Genomic DNA, 15798 nt, shown 5'->3' with positions numbered 1-15798 from the left:
ACACCCGTGGCCAACATGGGTGATGGGGAGGATGCCACCACCGTAACGGAGCCTACGGCGGTGCGGTTACCCTTGGCAAAGCGGGCAACCAGCTCCGGAGCTGATGATTTTGTCCTCTCGCCTTGTCCTTCCCCTTTCCTCCCAGCCATCCCACTGCTTTTGCCTCCACCCACAGCTCTTCCTCTTCTGTTTTACCCCAAACTCTCAGTTCCCCACTCCCTGCCTCTTTGTGCCTCCCGGGTTTTTACCCATTTTCCTTCTGCTTTTCTGTGTCTTCTGCCCACAGTGTCCTCCAGACTTTTCTGGGATCCTTGCCTTCTAGCCAGGATTTTAGCCACCACCGAACTTTTGCATGCAAACCATGGTGTGCGCTTGAGGTCTTTTAGATGTCTGAATGCTGCTTGAATCTACAAGTCAGCTGAAATGTCCCTTTGGGGAGTTTCACATCACCCACCACAGGCCACGTACTCTTGCCTGTTAATGAGCAAGCCTTGTGGTCTCCAACAGTCCTCCTACAGTCAATGCCAACAGAGGAACTCCTCCGGTTCAGAGCACGTAAGCTGGCTTCCTGCTGCGGCATGCTCCCTGCAGGACCCGTCCCTCTCTGCGGACGGTGCGATATTGTCAGTAAGCCTATGGCGTGGATCCCGGGGTTGCATGTACTGCCGTGGTCAGCAGCATAGGAACTTGACCTGAACTTACCCCACTCCTTACCCTCCCAGGCAGCTGCTGCCACTCAGAGTGCAGACATGATAGAGACAGCGTGCAGAGAAGTGGAAGTCATCAAGGAGGAGAAGAGGATGGTGCTAGGAGGCTGCAGAGAGTGGCTGGGGGGAGGAAGGCAGTGGCAAAGGTTATGGAAGAGGCTATGTATTGGCTATTTTAAAAGGAGAAGTGTTGGGACCTTGAGGCTCTTGCCCAAGACCGCAGAGGAAGTGTGCTCTAGAACCAGAACTGGAAAATGGATCTTCTGACCCTCTTCTGACCCTCAGAGTTCTGTGATCTCAGATCACCTGTCTTTTTGCCCTGCTGCTAATTAAAGATACAACCGAGTGAGAGCACCGACTAGACTTTGTGTGAACAAGTAGTATTCACCCAAGGGAAAGTCAAATGAGAAACTGAAACCTCACACTGAAGGCAGTTGTCTGCAATGGAACCATAACATGTGAACTTAGGAGTCACTCGTTTAATTAGTAGCTCTATAACCTCTATTGGTTTGTTTCTGCAGGCAAAATATCTACCATAGGCTGAGGGTGAGGTCCAGAGGGAACAAATTAGCCTATAGGAGAATATTTTCTAGGAATTTGCTAGTTGTCTTCAGAGGTGTGATACAAAGAGCTCTGAAACCTGAAGCCCAGCCTCTTTGCATCATTGCCCCACTTCTTTCCTTGCCCACTTCTGTTTCTAGTGTTAAAGGATCCCCTGCTATCTATTTTAACTTCCTTCGCAAGCCTGGATCCAGCCTGACTTTTGGCAAATCTTGCTTTACCGCTACAGTTCTTGACCTCAGAGACGTAGTTTTTTTGCAGAGCTGTGCTTTCTTCCATTCCTTATTTGTGTTTTGCCTTATAAAGGATTTTAGAGGATAGTTCAGCGACTTTTTAGCCGGCCAGTCCTTTCCTTTCTGTTCTTCCACTGTGATGAAGATTTCAAGGATATCAGATCCCGCATTGAGTCTTGAACAAATAGCTCTTTTCTTCACTGATCAGTTCTCATAATTCAACCAAGTTTGCCACTTTTAAATAAGTGTATTATAAAGATATTTTTGTTAATCCCTCCGTTCACTTTAAAGTAGATGGTCTTATGGTCACTAGATCCAAGGTTATTTCCTATGCCCAACTTTTAAAATGATGTCCTTAGGATATACCAAAACCAAGACTAAAATCAAATTACTTTTGTTAATTCAATGTCTGCTTGGTAGAGAAATTTGCCAGTTATTACATCAGGAAATCCGAAAGGCTGTTGGAGCAACTCCAGTGGAAGCCTCCATGATAATAGGGGGTTGGAGCACATGACATATGAGGAGAGGCTGAGGGAACTGGATTTGTTCAGCTTGGAGAGGTGGAGGCCAAAGGGGAGATCTTATTCTCTAATCATGTAATGGGAGGATGTAGAGACCATGAGTCCAGACTCTTCTCAAAGGTGCACCGTGATAGGACAGGAGGCAAAGTACACAAGCTGGAACATGGGTTGTTCCGATAAGATATTAGGGAAAACCTTTTCACCATGGGAGTGGTCAAGCACTGAAATGGGAGCCCAGAGACGTTGTGGAGTCTCCATTCTTGGAGATACTCAGAACTTGACAGGGCCCTGAGCAGCTTGAGCTAATTTGGCCTGCTTTGAGTGGGGAAATTGACCTGGATGACCTCCAGAGATTGCTACCAACCTGAATTATTCTATGACTCTCTGATTTTATCCTGTTGTTAGTAGCACACATTTTGTAGAATATATCCTGGAAGTTACGCTGTTCCGTAAGGACACAACTCCATATAAATCTTTGTGAAGGTAGTCCAGATGTTATGCAGCTATTTCATAACCCTTACCATTTTTTCCAAAAACAATTTAGACCCAGGTAGGGGGACAGCGTTGGCAAATGAATGATCCTGTCTGCAGCAGGTGCTGTTTGCTGTGGACATGCAGCCTAGTCTCTTCTGCAAGTGAACAGAATGTGTCGTTCTTCCCAAGAGTGCCCACCCTGCTTGGCTTGCGGAGACTGACCCTGCACAGCATGTGCAGGAAAGCTGGTGTACACCTAGCGATCAGGCACCGTAATTCTGCTGGCAGCCTGCTTGCTGTCCAAGTGAGCAGCAGCCAGGAACTGTGCTGTTTGGAAGCAAACTGTTCCTGCCAGTGCTTCCACAAGCATTTTCTTAATAAGCCTTTTTTTCGTTTTACAGTTGGTTTATTTAAATCATAACCTACCAGACAATCTCCCATTGAAAACCCCATACAACAGGAACTTGGAGACAAAGCTTTAAAGCATCATAGGTTTCTTAAAATCTACCTGCAGCTTCACTGAAATTGTTTGGAAACATGTCTAACCTTGCATGAACTCTGTTCCAAGGTGGAAATGAAACTTGAAAGCCCATCCTGTCATTCTTTTATGCAGCCCTGATGGCCTGGGTGTAATTTTTCCTTCTTTGCAATCTTGCAGATGATGTGTTTGAAGATAAAATGCAGAATGAGGTGAAGGCTGTCCTGAAAGAGAATGCCTTGATGAGCTGTGATGTGACCCAGGAGAAGACTGAGGTGAAATGGTACAAGGAGGGGAAGCTGATCACCTCAAGTGAGAAGTTCAGGGTAGAGTCGGAGGGCAAAGCACGGTGGCTGGTGGTGCATCAGGTGGAAAAGACAGACGCTGGCGAGTACACCTGTGAGGCTGCTGGCCAGAAAGTGGTCTTCCAGATGGTTGTCACAGGTGAGAGAAAGTTCTTTGGTCCATCCTTCCTATTTCTTGAATATTTAGGAAACTGATATAGATATATATATATATTTTATATATATATATAAAATCTTTGTGTGATTAATGACAAAGCAGCTAAAAGATTCTTTAAAAAAAAAAAACACCATCCACATGTCCTTCCGATAGGTTTAGATGGATATTGTCAAGCCAGAGAGGTGGTTTCCAGTATTCCCTGTAAGCTATGATACAGAGTTTAGGAAACTTCAGCTCAGGGATGCACTTTGAATTAATCTCTCTTTTCAGAGCCAGAAGTTGTGTTTACAAACAAGGACAGGGTGCAGAAGGAGGTGCAGGCAGCCCTGAAAGAGAAGGCCACGCTGAGCTGCGAGGTGGCCCAGAGGGGGACCGAGGTGAAATGGTACAAGGAGGGGAAGCTGATCACCTCAAGCAAGAAGTTCAAGGTGGAGTCAGAGGGCAAATTGCGGCAGCTGGTGGTGGAGCAGGTGGAAGAGAAAGATGCTGGCGAGTACACCTGCGAGGCTGCTGGCCAGAAACTGACCTTCAAGATTAATGTCATGGGTAAGACTGATACTCTTTTCAAAATTTCAGTAGAGAATAATAAAATAATAATTGTGATTCCATATTACACAATGACCCAATTGCAATAGTCTGGGCTCTACTGCAGTCTGTAAAGTTTATCTGATTTGCTGTGTGCTGGGTCTGGTATATACTGAAATATTTGGTTTTATCATGTCACAAAGGCTTGTCACATTCTTAAGTAGTCTATATAATAATAATTGCAGAAATGAATAGAATAGAAATAATAGTCAGCATGTTGTTCAAATCTTTCCCATTCCTGGGATCCCAAAGGGTGATTCTTGTGCACTGAACCTCTTGACAAAGACAAGCACGTGTGATAGGAGTGTGCATTTTGCATGAAGCATGTCAAGGGAGGAGTAACATGAGCTCCACCAAGCAGCACGTTACCCCATTTACAATGCCGTTGAGTAGGAAGTCACAATCAGATAAGCGAGTCTGACATTCATTGTGTGAGGCTTGATCGGTCTGTATTGGAACTGCAAGTAAAACAGACTATCTGTAAAACACGCAAGGAATAAAGGATTGGCTTTGCCAGCCAAGAAATGGAGGAATAACTTAAGAACCATCAGTGTGAGGACTAAAGACTTTCAGAATTTTCAAAAGAAATTTGGAAAGGGAGTGATGAAGAGGTACTCACCTGGGCTGTTCCAGCCACAGGCATTTCTGAGCATAGTGCTGGACTAGCAGTGGTGAGCCTGAAACCAGTTGAACTGTGAGAGGAATTGCTGAGGCTTGATGAGTGTTAATCAGTAAAAAAGTACAGATTAAATGAAAACTAGCCCAGACTGTTAGAAAACAAGGTGGCTAGTTAGATAGCAATTAAACAGCTTTTTTTCTGCATTCTGCTTCATCTGTTTCTTCTGCATCCAGCTGTAAAGCCTCTAGTTACCACAACAAAGTTCTCCTCAGAAACATATTTTCTGGAAAACACAGAAGTACTTGGTCATGTGCTTTTCTGTTGTAGTATTTCAATCCTGAAATGAAATTCATTCAAAAATCCTTTCCTTGTTAGATTTCCACACCCAGTTCTAAAAACTGAGAGGTTGGAATGTGCTCTGCCATTTGCAGTTTTAACAGCAGAATTTATAGAGATGGACTGAAAACTCAGCACTTTTTTGAACTCATGCTATTGTGTATTTGAGGTCCTAACCTTCTGAGATGCTTGTAACACTTCTGCTAGATGCTAAATGCCCCTTTGTCTTGAAAGATTGCTAGTACTTGGTCTTTTAGAACTGGATTCAGAAGGTTCCCAAACTGTTCTAAGCGTGTGATGTTGAAGGGAGTGTTGAAGTTGTAGACATGCTTGAGTACCTTGCCGCCCACAGTCCTGGGCTAACTGACTGCTGTAGGGAAATTGTATTCCTTTGTCTTTTGACTGTCACATCTGTGACAGTGGAAGAGACTATGAAGAGTGTTCCAGAAGCCAACAGTACTGTGTTGGGTTAGGATGGACAAGTGAACCAGGAGACCATCATTTCTGCTATGACATGTTACAGTTGTGTCCTTGATAATTCACTGTAGGTCTTAATGAAAAGATATTGGGGGGGGGGGTTGGTGATGTGCAGGAAAGATATTCTGTGGAAGTTTCTGAATTTGACATGTTTTGCATGCTTGCAGTCGTGGGAGTGGTCCTTTCCATTCCTGGACTCTTATTCGCCTAATTTCCACGTTGCAGTTTGCTCACACAGAAGGGTAGATACTGTCCAGTGAAGACATTTGGTTTTAACATAAGTGGTAACCTTGATGTTTTCCAGGCCTGTGCACACAGATGGCCTCATTTGAATCCCTCTGTCAATATTCTCTCCTTTTTCTGCACTCAGAGCCGACACCTGCGTTTATAGACCAGGAGAAGGTCCAGAAGGAGGTGCATGCTGTCCTGACAGAAAGTGCCAGCCTCAGCTGTGAGGTAGCAGAGGACACAACTGAAGTGAAATGGTACAAGGATGGAAAACTGCTCATTTCCTCTAGAAAATTCCAAATCGAGACTCTGGGCAAAACCCGTCGTCTGCTTATAGAGCGGCTGGAGAAGAAAGATGCTGGCGAATACATCTGTGAGGCTGCAGGCCAGAAGCTGACCTTCAAGCTTGGAGTTACTGGTGAGTTTTCACTTTGGGCATGTTATGCAGCTTTGCTGGGTGGCTAAGATGAATAGTGATTATTCTGTACCTAATGGCCACGGTGCAGCTACGATCTCTCCTGGAGCAATATCTGTGAACCATGCTGCACATGAATTTGGCCATTTGAATTTAGCAGTGTTGAGGAGGAGAAACTGGTTGGAGACTCCTTGGCTAAAGCGATGCTAAATAGTTTTTTCTTGTTTGTTTATCATCTCCTTCACACACGTTATCATACAACCTTTTCCAGTGATGGGTAGCTGAAAATGAGCTGGAAGTGGGAAGTTTTAAAGCACAGAAATAGAGCTGTGGGGAAAGGCTGCTAAGAAAAACTAGATTGCCACTGTGTGCGCCCTGTTCTGGGGCAAAGCATTGTACAAGGTAGAGGAGAATGGGAGTAAAGCAAACAGATAAGAAAAGAGGCTGTAAATTCAGGATTAGCATATTAATATTTCTTCTTAATTAGATCTAGAATCATCCAAATAAGAGAAGAAAGATTATATAGGTAATTTTACCACTAAGAAAGAAGCATTTTATGAGTGGCAGATAAAATGTATATTTGCATTTCCTTTTCTTGGCTCCTCTTATAAGCAGAAGCTCTGAGTTACCTGACAGATTATTTTCTCAGCAAAAGATTATACCAGTCACAAATATTCATCCATATTTCCTGGGTTGTTACAGATTATGCCATGAACTGGAACCCTATTGTGAGAAGAGACAGTAACTGATTATTGCTGGGTTAAGGACCTGGAAATGAAGCTAATAGTTTGTCTTTTTTAATGCCTTTCCTAGAACCAGAGGCCAAATTTGAAAAGAAGGTTGTCCAGAAAGAGCCCCTCATTGTTCAAGAACATGAAAACATCACTCTGACTACTTCAGTAACGCCTGAAACTGCTTCAGTCGAGTGGCTGAAGGATGGAATAGAAATCAAGGCGAGCAAGAAGTATGAGATCAAGAGTGAGGGGGCTTCCCGGACCCTGACGGTGAACCTGGCTAAGAGCACGGACACTGCTGTGTACACCTGCTGCACAAAGAATGACAAGCAGGAATTCCAAGTGAAGGTGCAAGGTGAGCAGGCAGCTGCCCCCAGGTCATGTCCCTGCCTAACAGCTCCGTTTCCCTCGCGGGAGGATGGAGGTGAAGGAGTCCAAACTCCCCCTAAAACTGCTCTAGGTTCAAGACCTGAACTGCTGTTGCTGCTACTGTGGCTCCCATGCCATGGGCTAGCAAAGCTCCTCCTGCCTCTAAAGACCCAGCTGATGTCCTTTGCTGGGCTTTCGCTCAAGGGAACAAGAAGGCCTCCGATGGGTGCTTTTCCTGGTGTTTGCTTTCCACAGTCATCACAGCATTCCTATCACCTCCTAGCCTAGTGGCTGGGGAGTGGGCAGGGCTTTAGCTCTTCCCCACTCTGCCCTCCAGCATGACAAAGCTGATGAGGAAGATGTACAGGGATGTTGTGTGAGGGTAACGTTTGTAAGCTGGTCCTGTTGGGGGAAGCAGGGCCTAAACTGTCGCCTCTGTTCCTGGGACAGTGCACAGGGTTGCTGCTCCCTCATCAAGGCTAAGGCTCTAAATTGACTGTCTCATCAGAAGGATGGGGTGCAGCTGGTGCTCACACAGAGAGGAGAGGGTTGATGTCCAGGACCAAAGGGCTAATTGGGCCCACTGCTGCAGTATCTGCCCCCAGGCAATAACTCTATATCCCTTTACTGTCCCCAACAGCAGAGCATCATAAAGTCCAGCCAAAGAAAGGAAGGTGCTGTGCAGTGCAGTGGCAGAGAGGCACACAGGCTAGGGTTCATCTCCTTTCTCCTCAGACATCCACACAAGATGTCTACAGCTGGGATGCACCCCCTCAGCTCTCTTTGGAGTCAGCGGAGAGGAACGGTTGCTAGTAGGTCAGAATTCGTCCGACCTATTGAAACATCTACTTCAGGATGAGATGAATCACGCCCTGGATTCGTTTAACTCCACTGTCTGTGTCTCCAGGGACGGAAGAGACAAAGGTGGATGGGGCTTATGCCTCTACAGATTTTTTTATCTAGTCAGGCAAATGAAGCTCTGATGTGAAAGAACAGATGATCTCATTTGGTAAAAGATGAGAAAGAAAGAAAGGCAAAACCAAAGCCTGTTTAAGGCACTGTTATTGCTCTACAGAATAATATTAATAATAACAAAATTCCATGTCAGAGGAATCTCCCTAAGTTTCCACATCTCTGGTTTGTCTCACACCATGTTCACACCATGTCTCAAAGACATGCTCCTAAGTGTTTTCTTCCTTTGCATCAGCTCCCCGAGTGGTGAAATTCATTACGAGTCTCAACAGCGTGGTCTCTGAAGAAGGAAAAGAGGCTGTGTTCAAGTGTACCGTCTCTCCCAGTGATGCTGTGGTTACATGGCACAGGAATGGTGTCAAGATTGAAGCCAGCAAGAAGTATGTGATCTCGCAGAGTGACACCAACCACAGCCTGACGATCACTGATCTGACGGTGGAAGACGCAGCTGAAATCTCTGCCAATGCTGAGGGTGTAGAAAGCAGTGCCAACCTCAGGGTGCGAGGTAAGAGACAATAATGTCCCTTTGACAGGCTATCACTGATGCTGTGATCTCTGCTTTATATGGCCTTCCCCTTGACGGATTGTATTCGTAGTAGGGGATTGCTGCTTTCAGTTTATTAAATAAAGATGCCCAGAATGCATGGGCCACTATTTTAATTCCTCCCGATAGCCCATTTTCTGGATCCTGCATGTTTTTGCTAATATCTTTCTCCTTTGGCAGAGGCCCCAGTCTCATTCAAGAAGAAACTGGAACAGTTGAAGAGAGGGACACAGTGATCCTGGAGGTTGAGCTGACCAAGGCTGCAGAGGTGAAGTGGATGAGGAACAAAATTGTGCTGAAGCCCAGTGAAAACATAGAGATCAAAGCTGAGGGAACGAAGCATATCCTCGTGGTTAAGAACATCTCCTTGGCAGAAAGGGGCTTCTACTGCTGTGAGAGTCCTGATGACAAGACCCAAGCCAAGATCAATGTGGAAAGTAAGTTGAACGGTTTCCCATTCTGTAATTCCCCTGGATAGGGTTTGGAGATGGATTCTGGTCTCTTCCATGACAATTACCCGTCAAATGACTGAGAGAAGGTGGAAGCAAGGGCAGTACAAAAGGAACAACTGGCTGCTTTTTGTTGCCTCCATCTCATTGCACCAGCTTTCAGTCATGCTGTCGACCATTAAGCCTCCTAGCTCATTCTTCTCCCTCCTCTGAAATTTCTCCCTCTCTGGTTGACTCTGTTTTCTCCATCTTAGGGCTTTTAGCAAGCCATTCCCTGTTCAGCCATCTGTTGCCCTAATTCTCCTCTGTAAAGCACCTCTTTCAGAATGTCTCTTTATAGTCAGTCAGGGTTAGAAAAACTACAAGAGCAAATCTTCTATCCGTGGGTGCTGCCCTTTCAAGTAAACGAATGGTCTCTTGGCTGTAGCTCTGTACTTGTATCCTCTTTCCTACATCCTTTTGTCATGTTTGTTACAGGATAAATGAAGACAGGATTTAAGCACTTAAGGGCTCTCTAATTTTGTCTTTAAAGCCCCTGCCACCAATTGGTGCTGTCTAAGTCATAAATAATAGGTAAGGAAGGACTTGATAACAGACTTCAAGTACCTAAAAGGCTGTTGTAAAGTGGAAGGGAACAATCTGTTCTCCATGCGGAAATAATGACAGGAAATAATGGGCTTCAATTGCAATGAGAAGGATCCAGGTTGTACAGTAAAAAAGCTTTCTGTTGGTTGGATGACTGAATAGAATCATCTGAAGAGGTTTTGGAGCCTCCATCATGGGCTTAAGAAAAGGTTAGTGAAATATCTGTCTGGAATTACATAAAGAGCTGAGCATGTCCCAGAGCAGGGGAGAAGGGCTGGATGATCTTTCTAGGTCTTTCCAGCCTCATGTTTTTGTGATTTTTATTTTTTTTTTGGATGGTGTGAGTACATACCTTTACACAAGATGAAGAGACTGATTTGATGCATTGGTTCAGATCTTTGTTTTAGATTTTCATCAGTGCACAGAGGTCTAGGGCAAGGTTAAAATAGGTTAAGTTCTGAGTAATTGTGACTTTGCACTGAAATAATGGGGAATTTTTGGATTTGGGTGATTCAGCATCATCTTTTTGTTGTTTTGGATGTGGTTAGACCCAGATGAACAGGAATCTGAGCCCAGGAAAATATAAGCAAAAACTTCTGCAAAGTAAGCAAACTCTTGTAACTCATCTCTAATCTGCTTAGCTCTAGAATAGCCTTACGGTTCCCCTCTCTAAGATTTCTTGTACATACCGACTGCTTAATTTTAACTCCTGCTGCAGGACTTCTCGTGAAATAATTGGTAAGAGTCTCTCATGAGGCTGGAATCTTTGCCGTTGTCCTTCGCTTCGTGACTCTGTGCAGCTGCATGTGCCCTATAGCTAAAAGCTGCTTTTCCTCGAGGACACCTGTGATTTCCTGTCATTCCTCAAGTTAATCCACCTTAGTCTTTCTGCTAGTGCAGATGTATTTTGGTTATGCCCCTGCTGTGAAGTGTCTTTCTCTACTGGCTATTTGAGGAACCACAGGGGACTGAGATCCTGATTTAGAACTAGACTTAGGCTTACTGTTTCTGTTAAATGGGATGAACTGGGATTGTAGAGCGTAGAGCAGTGTAGCACTTCCATGTTCACAATGTCTTACTCCATCCTCTTTCACGTGTTGCACCCCAAAGCATTTTTTCAGACTCTGGGTGATATCCAGTTTCCTCCCAGCAAGGTATTTCATCACCACTAGCTGTAGCTTCGGTTACTCCTGATTGTAGGCACTGGCTGTTGCTATAGCCAAGTGTAAAAATGAAAGTGATGGAAGAGTGTTTGTACAGAAAGGAATTGGTTAATCCTGATTGCTACCAACAGTGTTTTACACTGTTTTGGATAAGGTGAGTCGTGTAAGCATAAATGGGTATCTGACTCTGGTTTAGAAACTTCCCACTCTGAGGGAGGAAGGGGGAATTGGTACCAGATCATTCTGGGTCTTGTGCTTCCCAGACTTTCTTATCCCTTATGCTTAGTGTCACTATAAAAGGTAGCTCCACTGATCGACTGAGACTGTTTTGTGCAGTGACTGAAACTCAAGGTGATCTGAGATGAACCGTGAACACCTCATTGCATCAGGGAATGTTCCTGTCTAATTAATTTTATGTCGGGGACAAAGAAGTCCACGGTAATGGGCAAAAGAGATTCTTTTTGTGGATGCAACAGGAAAGGTGGCCATATGCAAGAATATCATTAGAACATATGCATTCTATATCCAAGTCCTCCAGAGCTCTCGCTCTGCTTTACAGCACAAGCAAAACTCTAAAAAGTATGAGTTTAAAATTATGTTCCATTTTTTGGCATTTAAGACCATGGCCTATTTTTTTTAGATGAATACATAAGAGCTTATATTGAGGTCAGCAGAAGCTTTTTAAATGCTCACAATCTGGGGAACTAGGCTACTATTACTTGGTGCTTGGCTTTGGACTGAGAAGCCTGATTTTAGATGACCTTTTTTTAAACACCAGACTGGACTGATACTCTTTGGCTTGAGCCTGCGTACAGTGCTAGGTAAACAAGGAATAATTATGTGAAATTATGTTGATTTACTCCAGTATAAAAGATGCTCAATCAAAAAATAAGGCTCTGTCCTGATCTTAGGATGTCAGGAGAGCCTAAAAACAACTGAGCTGATCAAACCAACAGCCTGTCTGTGTGAATACTTTATTTTCAACTGTGAGAAGGAGGAGATGTTTGAGGAAGGCTTAAGTATGTAAGTCATGGGTAAAGTGATCCTTCCTCTGATATACCTATAAACATTCAGCAGGGAAAAGCATAATTAGGTTAGTTAATTACAGCAGAAATTATACTGAGAACATGGGTATGAAATTTCAAATCCCTTGACATGAAATACAGTCTATTAAATCCGGTAAAAATTCCATCATTCCCCAACTGTCTGCTACTTTATAAAAGACAGACCTTTGCAAAAATGATTTTTTTTCAGTCCTATATACAATACAAGCTGAGGCTATGCCTAGGAGGTAACTTACTGAGTTAGGAATTGCTATTTATTTACTTGACGTTTTTGAAAATCACTTTCCCTTCCTCTCCAGAATAACTGCAGTTTGATCCGCAGCCCATTCACTGTTTGAAAGGTTGGAATATCTGTTAACCGAGATGAAAGGTTAGACTGTCACAGGTAGACTGTGTTTAGTTTGGTGAGCAAGGTAACCGGGAAGGGTTAGGGACCGGCTGCTAACTGAGATGAGAAATCGGGAATGGATGCAACTTCAAAGAGAAAAGCCGTGAGAGTTGGTGTCTTAGTTCGGGAAGGAAAGAACGAGCTTCTTCCCGCATTTGTGAGGTTCCAAACACGTTCTTGGGGCAAATTTGTGCTTATGCAGTTGAGGCCCGGGAGGGGACCGTGAACGGGGAGCCAGTGTGGTTTCCTTGGGAGAGGAGTTGGATAGGATCCCGCATGTGGAAGAATGGTTAAGTGAAAAGGGGCATGATCTCTTAGAAGTGAGCAATCCTGTCTTCACGATGGAGGGAGGATCCCACGGCTGTGTGAACTGTCCTTGAACATTCCTAGACCATTACAAAAGGGGAAGGCAAGTAGTGGTAAACAAGTCAAGGAGGGGGCCGACAAGCCCCTTCACGTGAACAGCAACTTTGCACCAATCATGTATTCGCTTTAGGCGCGTGAACAGAGACTGTAAACCAATCATACAGCTATTGCTAGCACATGCTCTATCGCCTGTCTATATATACTCTGTGTAAGCTCTAATAAAGGGAGAACGACCATACTCATATTGAGACTCATCATTACTCCGGGCCCGTCCCCCCACTCCGACATCTGGTAGCAGAGGATGGTTTACTTCCGTGACTACCGATAAGAGCTCCGAGACTGCGGTAAGCAGCGAGAGGACGGGAGTGGGGATTGTACGGCTGAGAGGAGTGCTGGTTGTATGCCGCTAGCCAACCAGACACTGGTCTTCGGGGTCGCTCCCCGCCTCTCAGGAAGCAGCAATGGAGGCTGATGCTGCTGCCACCTTGCTCGCCAGGATACTCTCTAAGAGAGGGATTGACGCCCCGGAAAAGCAGTTGCACCGATTGATTAAGCTAGGGCAAAAATGGGGTCATTTTTCCGACACCCATATGCTATTTTCCGTATCGGAATGGCGAGATTTCGGAGAGACAATGTGGCAGAAGACGATTGGGGGAGGCGAGAAGGAGGAGAGGGCAATAAGAGCTGTTTGCGCACTTTGGAACACCGTACTAGAGACTTTAACGGCAATGAGCCGGTCTGTCGGGGAGGCACTGCAAAGGGTGCGGGAGAACTCTGAGGGGGAGGCATCGACAGCGCCGTCACCCGCTGCGTCCCAGAAAGCGGAGGTTTCCTCAGAGCCGGCCGGTCCGAGCTCCGAGGCGAACGCGGAAGTGCACCCGGAGGAGGCTCAAAGAGGGGCGGTGGCCACGCCCCTTGCTGACCTCATAGACTCGGGCGGGAAGGAGTGCCGACTCCCTCCTAGCGCTCCTCCCCCGCCGCTGCCTAGCAACAGTCCCCTGTACCCACCGTTGCCGCTGCCTGTGCCACCTCAGCGGCCGCCTCTACCCTCCTTCAACGAGACCACCCGCTCACGCCAGACTCCATCAGAGCACCCCCCACTGCTTTCGTCCAGCGAGTCTTCGGGGGACAACACGCCTGGCACCAGAAATAAAGTACCGCCGTCACCAGAAGAAACCGTAAGAGTGCTACAGGAGCTATCGGAACGCCTGAAAAAAGTGGAGCTGCAGGCGCAAGAGAAAGAGGGAGGAGTACCTCCCTGCTTAATGAATCCCCTCGCCGGACCTCCAAGGGAGTCCCGCTGGAGTGGTATTATCAAGGACGCTATAATAGAAGGACAATGGAAGCCTGTTGCGGGGTCTGAGGGCCCCACAGCACTGGCGTTCCCCGTGCTACAACAGAATGGTCAGGGGAAATGGGAACCACATGACTGGAAAATTTTACAACAAGCCGCCAAGGGTTGGGAGCCTGTAAGGCTCCGGCGGGGGCGACGCCTGGACTCCCGGCAGGAACAGATACACAAACACAAGGCACACTAAGGTCAATGCTGAGCGTTTATTACCTCTGCGTCTGAGCGGGGGTTCCCCAGCGATTTCCCGATCGAGGCAATAAAGGAGCGGGAGAGTCCCTGGCACCGCTGAGCGTCGGTCCATGGCGAGGAACACCGGGGGGGGGCACTATACGTGGTTTTGTGTACTACACACGTGCGCAGTGGGCACATTGAGCTCATCGCTAATCTCGAGTCAAAGCCCAGGTGCACACCACACTGGCATAGGCCCAGCTACATGGCTATGGGTCAACATGTCCTGTTGATGCTCCTTTTCCCACGGAACAGTCTGGCTAGCTTCCATCGCCTATCTCCTTGACATTCTTCCGCACTTTCCCATACACATGCATATTTGGCCCTGTGATAAATTAATACCTAATGTAGATATAAGTGTATGTATTTATTCGTGTCCACACAATTCCTCAAAGCACTGTGTGTCCGTATTTTGTTTCAGCACTTGCAACTTTCATAAATAAAGAGAAAACTGGAGGAATTATCAGAGTCATCACTGGAAAACAGGCTGAATTTGTTTCTGAGACCTCTGAAGCCAACATCATGGTTAAGTGGTACAAAGATGGCAAAGAAATCACAGCAAGCAAGAAATTCACTTTGGAAGATAAGGGCAAACTGCATAAGCTTGTGGCTTCAGCTGTGGCGAAAGAAGATGAGGGAACATACACCTGCAAAACTGGAGATGACACTCTTATTTTTGATTTAAAAGTCTCAGGTAAGTTCATGATCAAAATTTGGGATCAGGTTGTATTACACACTCAGGACTTGGCTCATTATACCTGTTACTTCTTAGATTACCAGTTTTTTGGGCCAGGATTGCATAGTACTATTTCAGAGGCTCTAACCCTATTCAAATCCACAATGCAGGCAAATAATATAACCACGCTGTTATGTATTCAGGTCAGCTCAAGGCTTTACTAGGGTTGGATTCATGACTCAAACCACCTCACTTGTTGGACAGGCTGAGAGCCATGTCTGGCCTGTATTCTTTCAGTTTAACAATTGCTCCACCATTTACGCTGTCTTTGAACCTCCTGACTGAAGTGGTACTAAAGTCTTACTGTGAAAGTCCTGTGTCCTCCTTTGACAAGCTTAACTTCTGATGCAGACAGTCAAGTACCTCCTGTTATTCCTAAAGGACACTGTGATCTCTGAGACAGCTACGTATGCTCCCTTAGGTACTGCAAGTGAAGCCATTAGCTGATGGCACGTGCCCATCAGCATAAAGCACGTGTAAAGCACGTGCCTATCAGGTCAAGTCCAAAAGGGAAATGCCTGCCACTGATGTATTCCAGTGCAGGACAGAGCCGGAGTATAAGATGGCACAAGAAATTCTTTGAAATGCAGTATCTGTGAAATTCAGCTGATTCAATTTGCGTAGCCTGGTGGGAACCTCTCCTCTAAAAGTAGTGTTCTGGCTTACGTTTTCAGCCTAATTTTTACCAAGTCTCAAGATACACATTGAAACACCAGTGAAACTTTCTCACAGTGTGTCTACGTGCTGCAATGC

General features: G+C 45.6%; 1 protein-coding gene across 1 annotated transcript in view; it reads left to right on the top strand.

The window, feature by feature from the left end:
• The first annotated feature begins 15 nt into the window (after nt 1-15).
• Nucleotides 16-15798, top strand: part of LOC136991344 (obscurin-like) — a 138160-nt gene continuing 122377 nt past the window's right edge. The window contains 9 exon segments of the mRNA XM_067292210.1: nt 16-42; nt 723-870; nt 3155-3418; nt 3707-3982; nt 5824-6099; nt 6910-7185; nt 8407-8676; nt 8896-8922; nt 8925-9152. Of these exon segments, the coding sequence (XP_067148311.1) occupies nt 16-42; nt 723-870; nt 3155-3418; nt 3707-3982; nt 5824-6099; nt 6910-7185; nt 8407-8676; nt 8896-8922; nt 8925-9152 (1792 nt within the window).

This window comes from Apteryx mantelli, chromosome 2 (assembly GCF_036417845.1).
Source record: "Apteryx mantelli isolate bAptMan1 chromosome 2, bAptMan1.hap1, whole genome shotgun sequence".
Taxonomy (NCBI): domain Eukaryota; kingdom Metazoa; phylum Chordata; class Aves; order Apterygiformes; family Apterygidae; genus Apteryx; species Apteryx mantelli.
The sequence above is the reverse complement of the archived record's forward strand: the minus strand, read 5'-3'. Positions and strand labels throughout refer to the sequence as shown.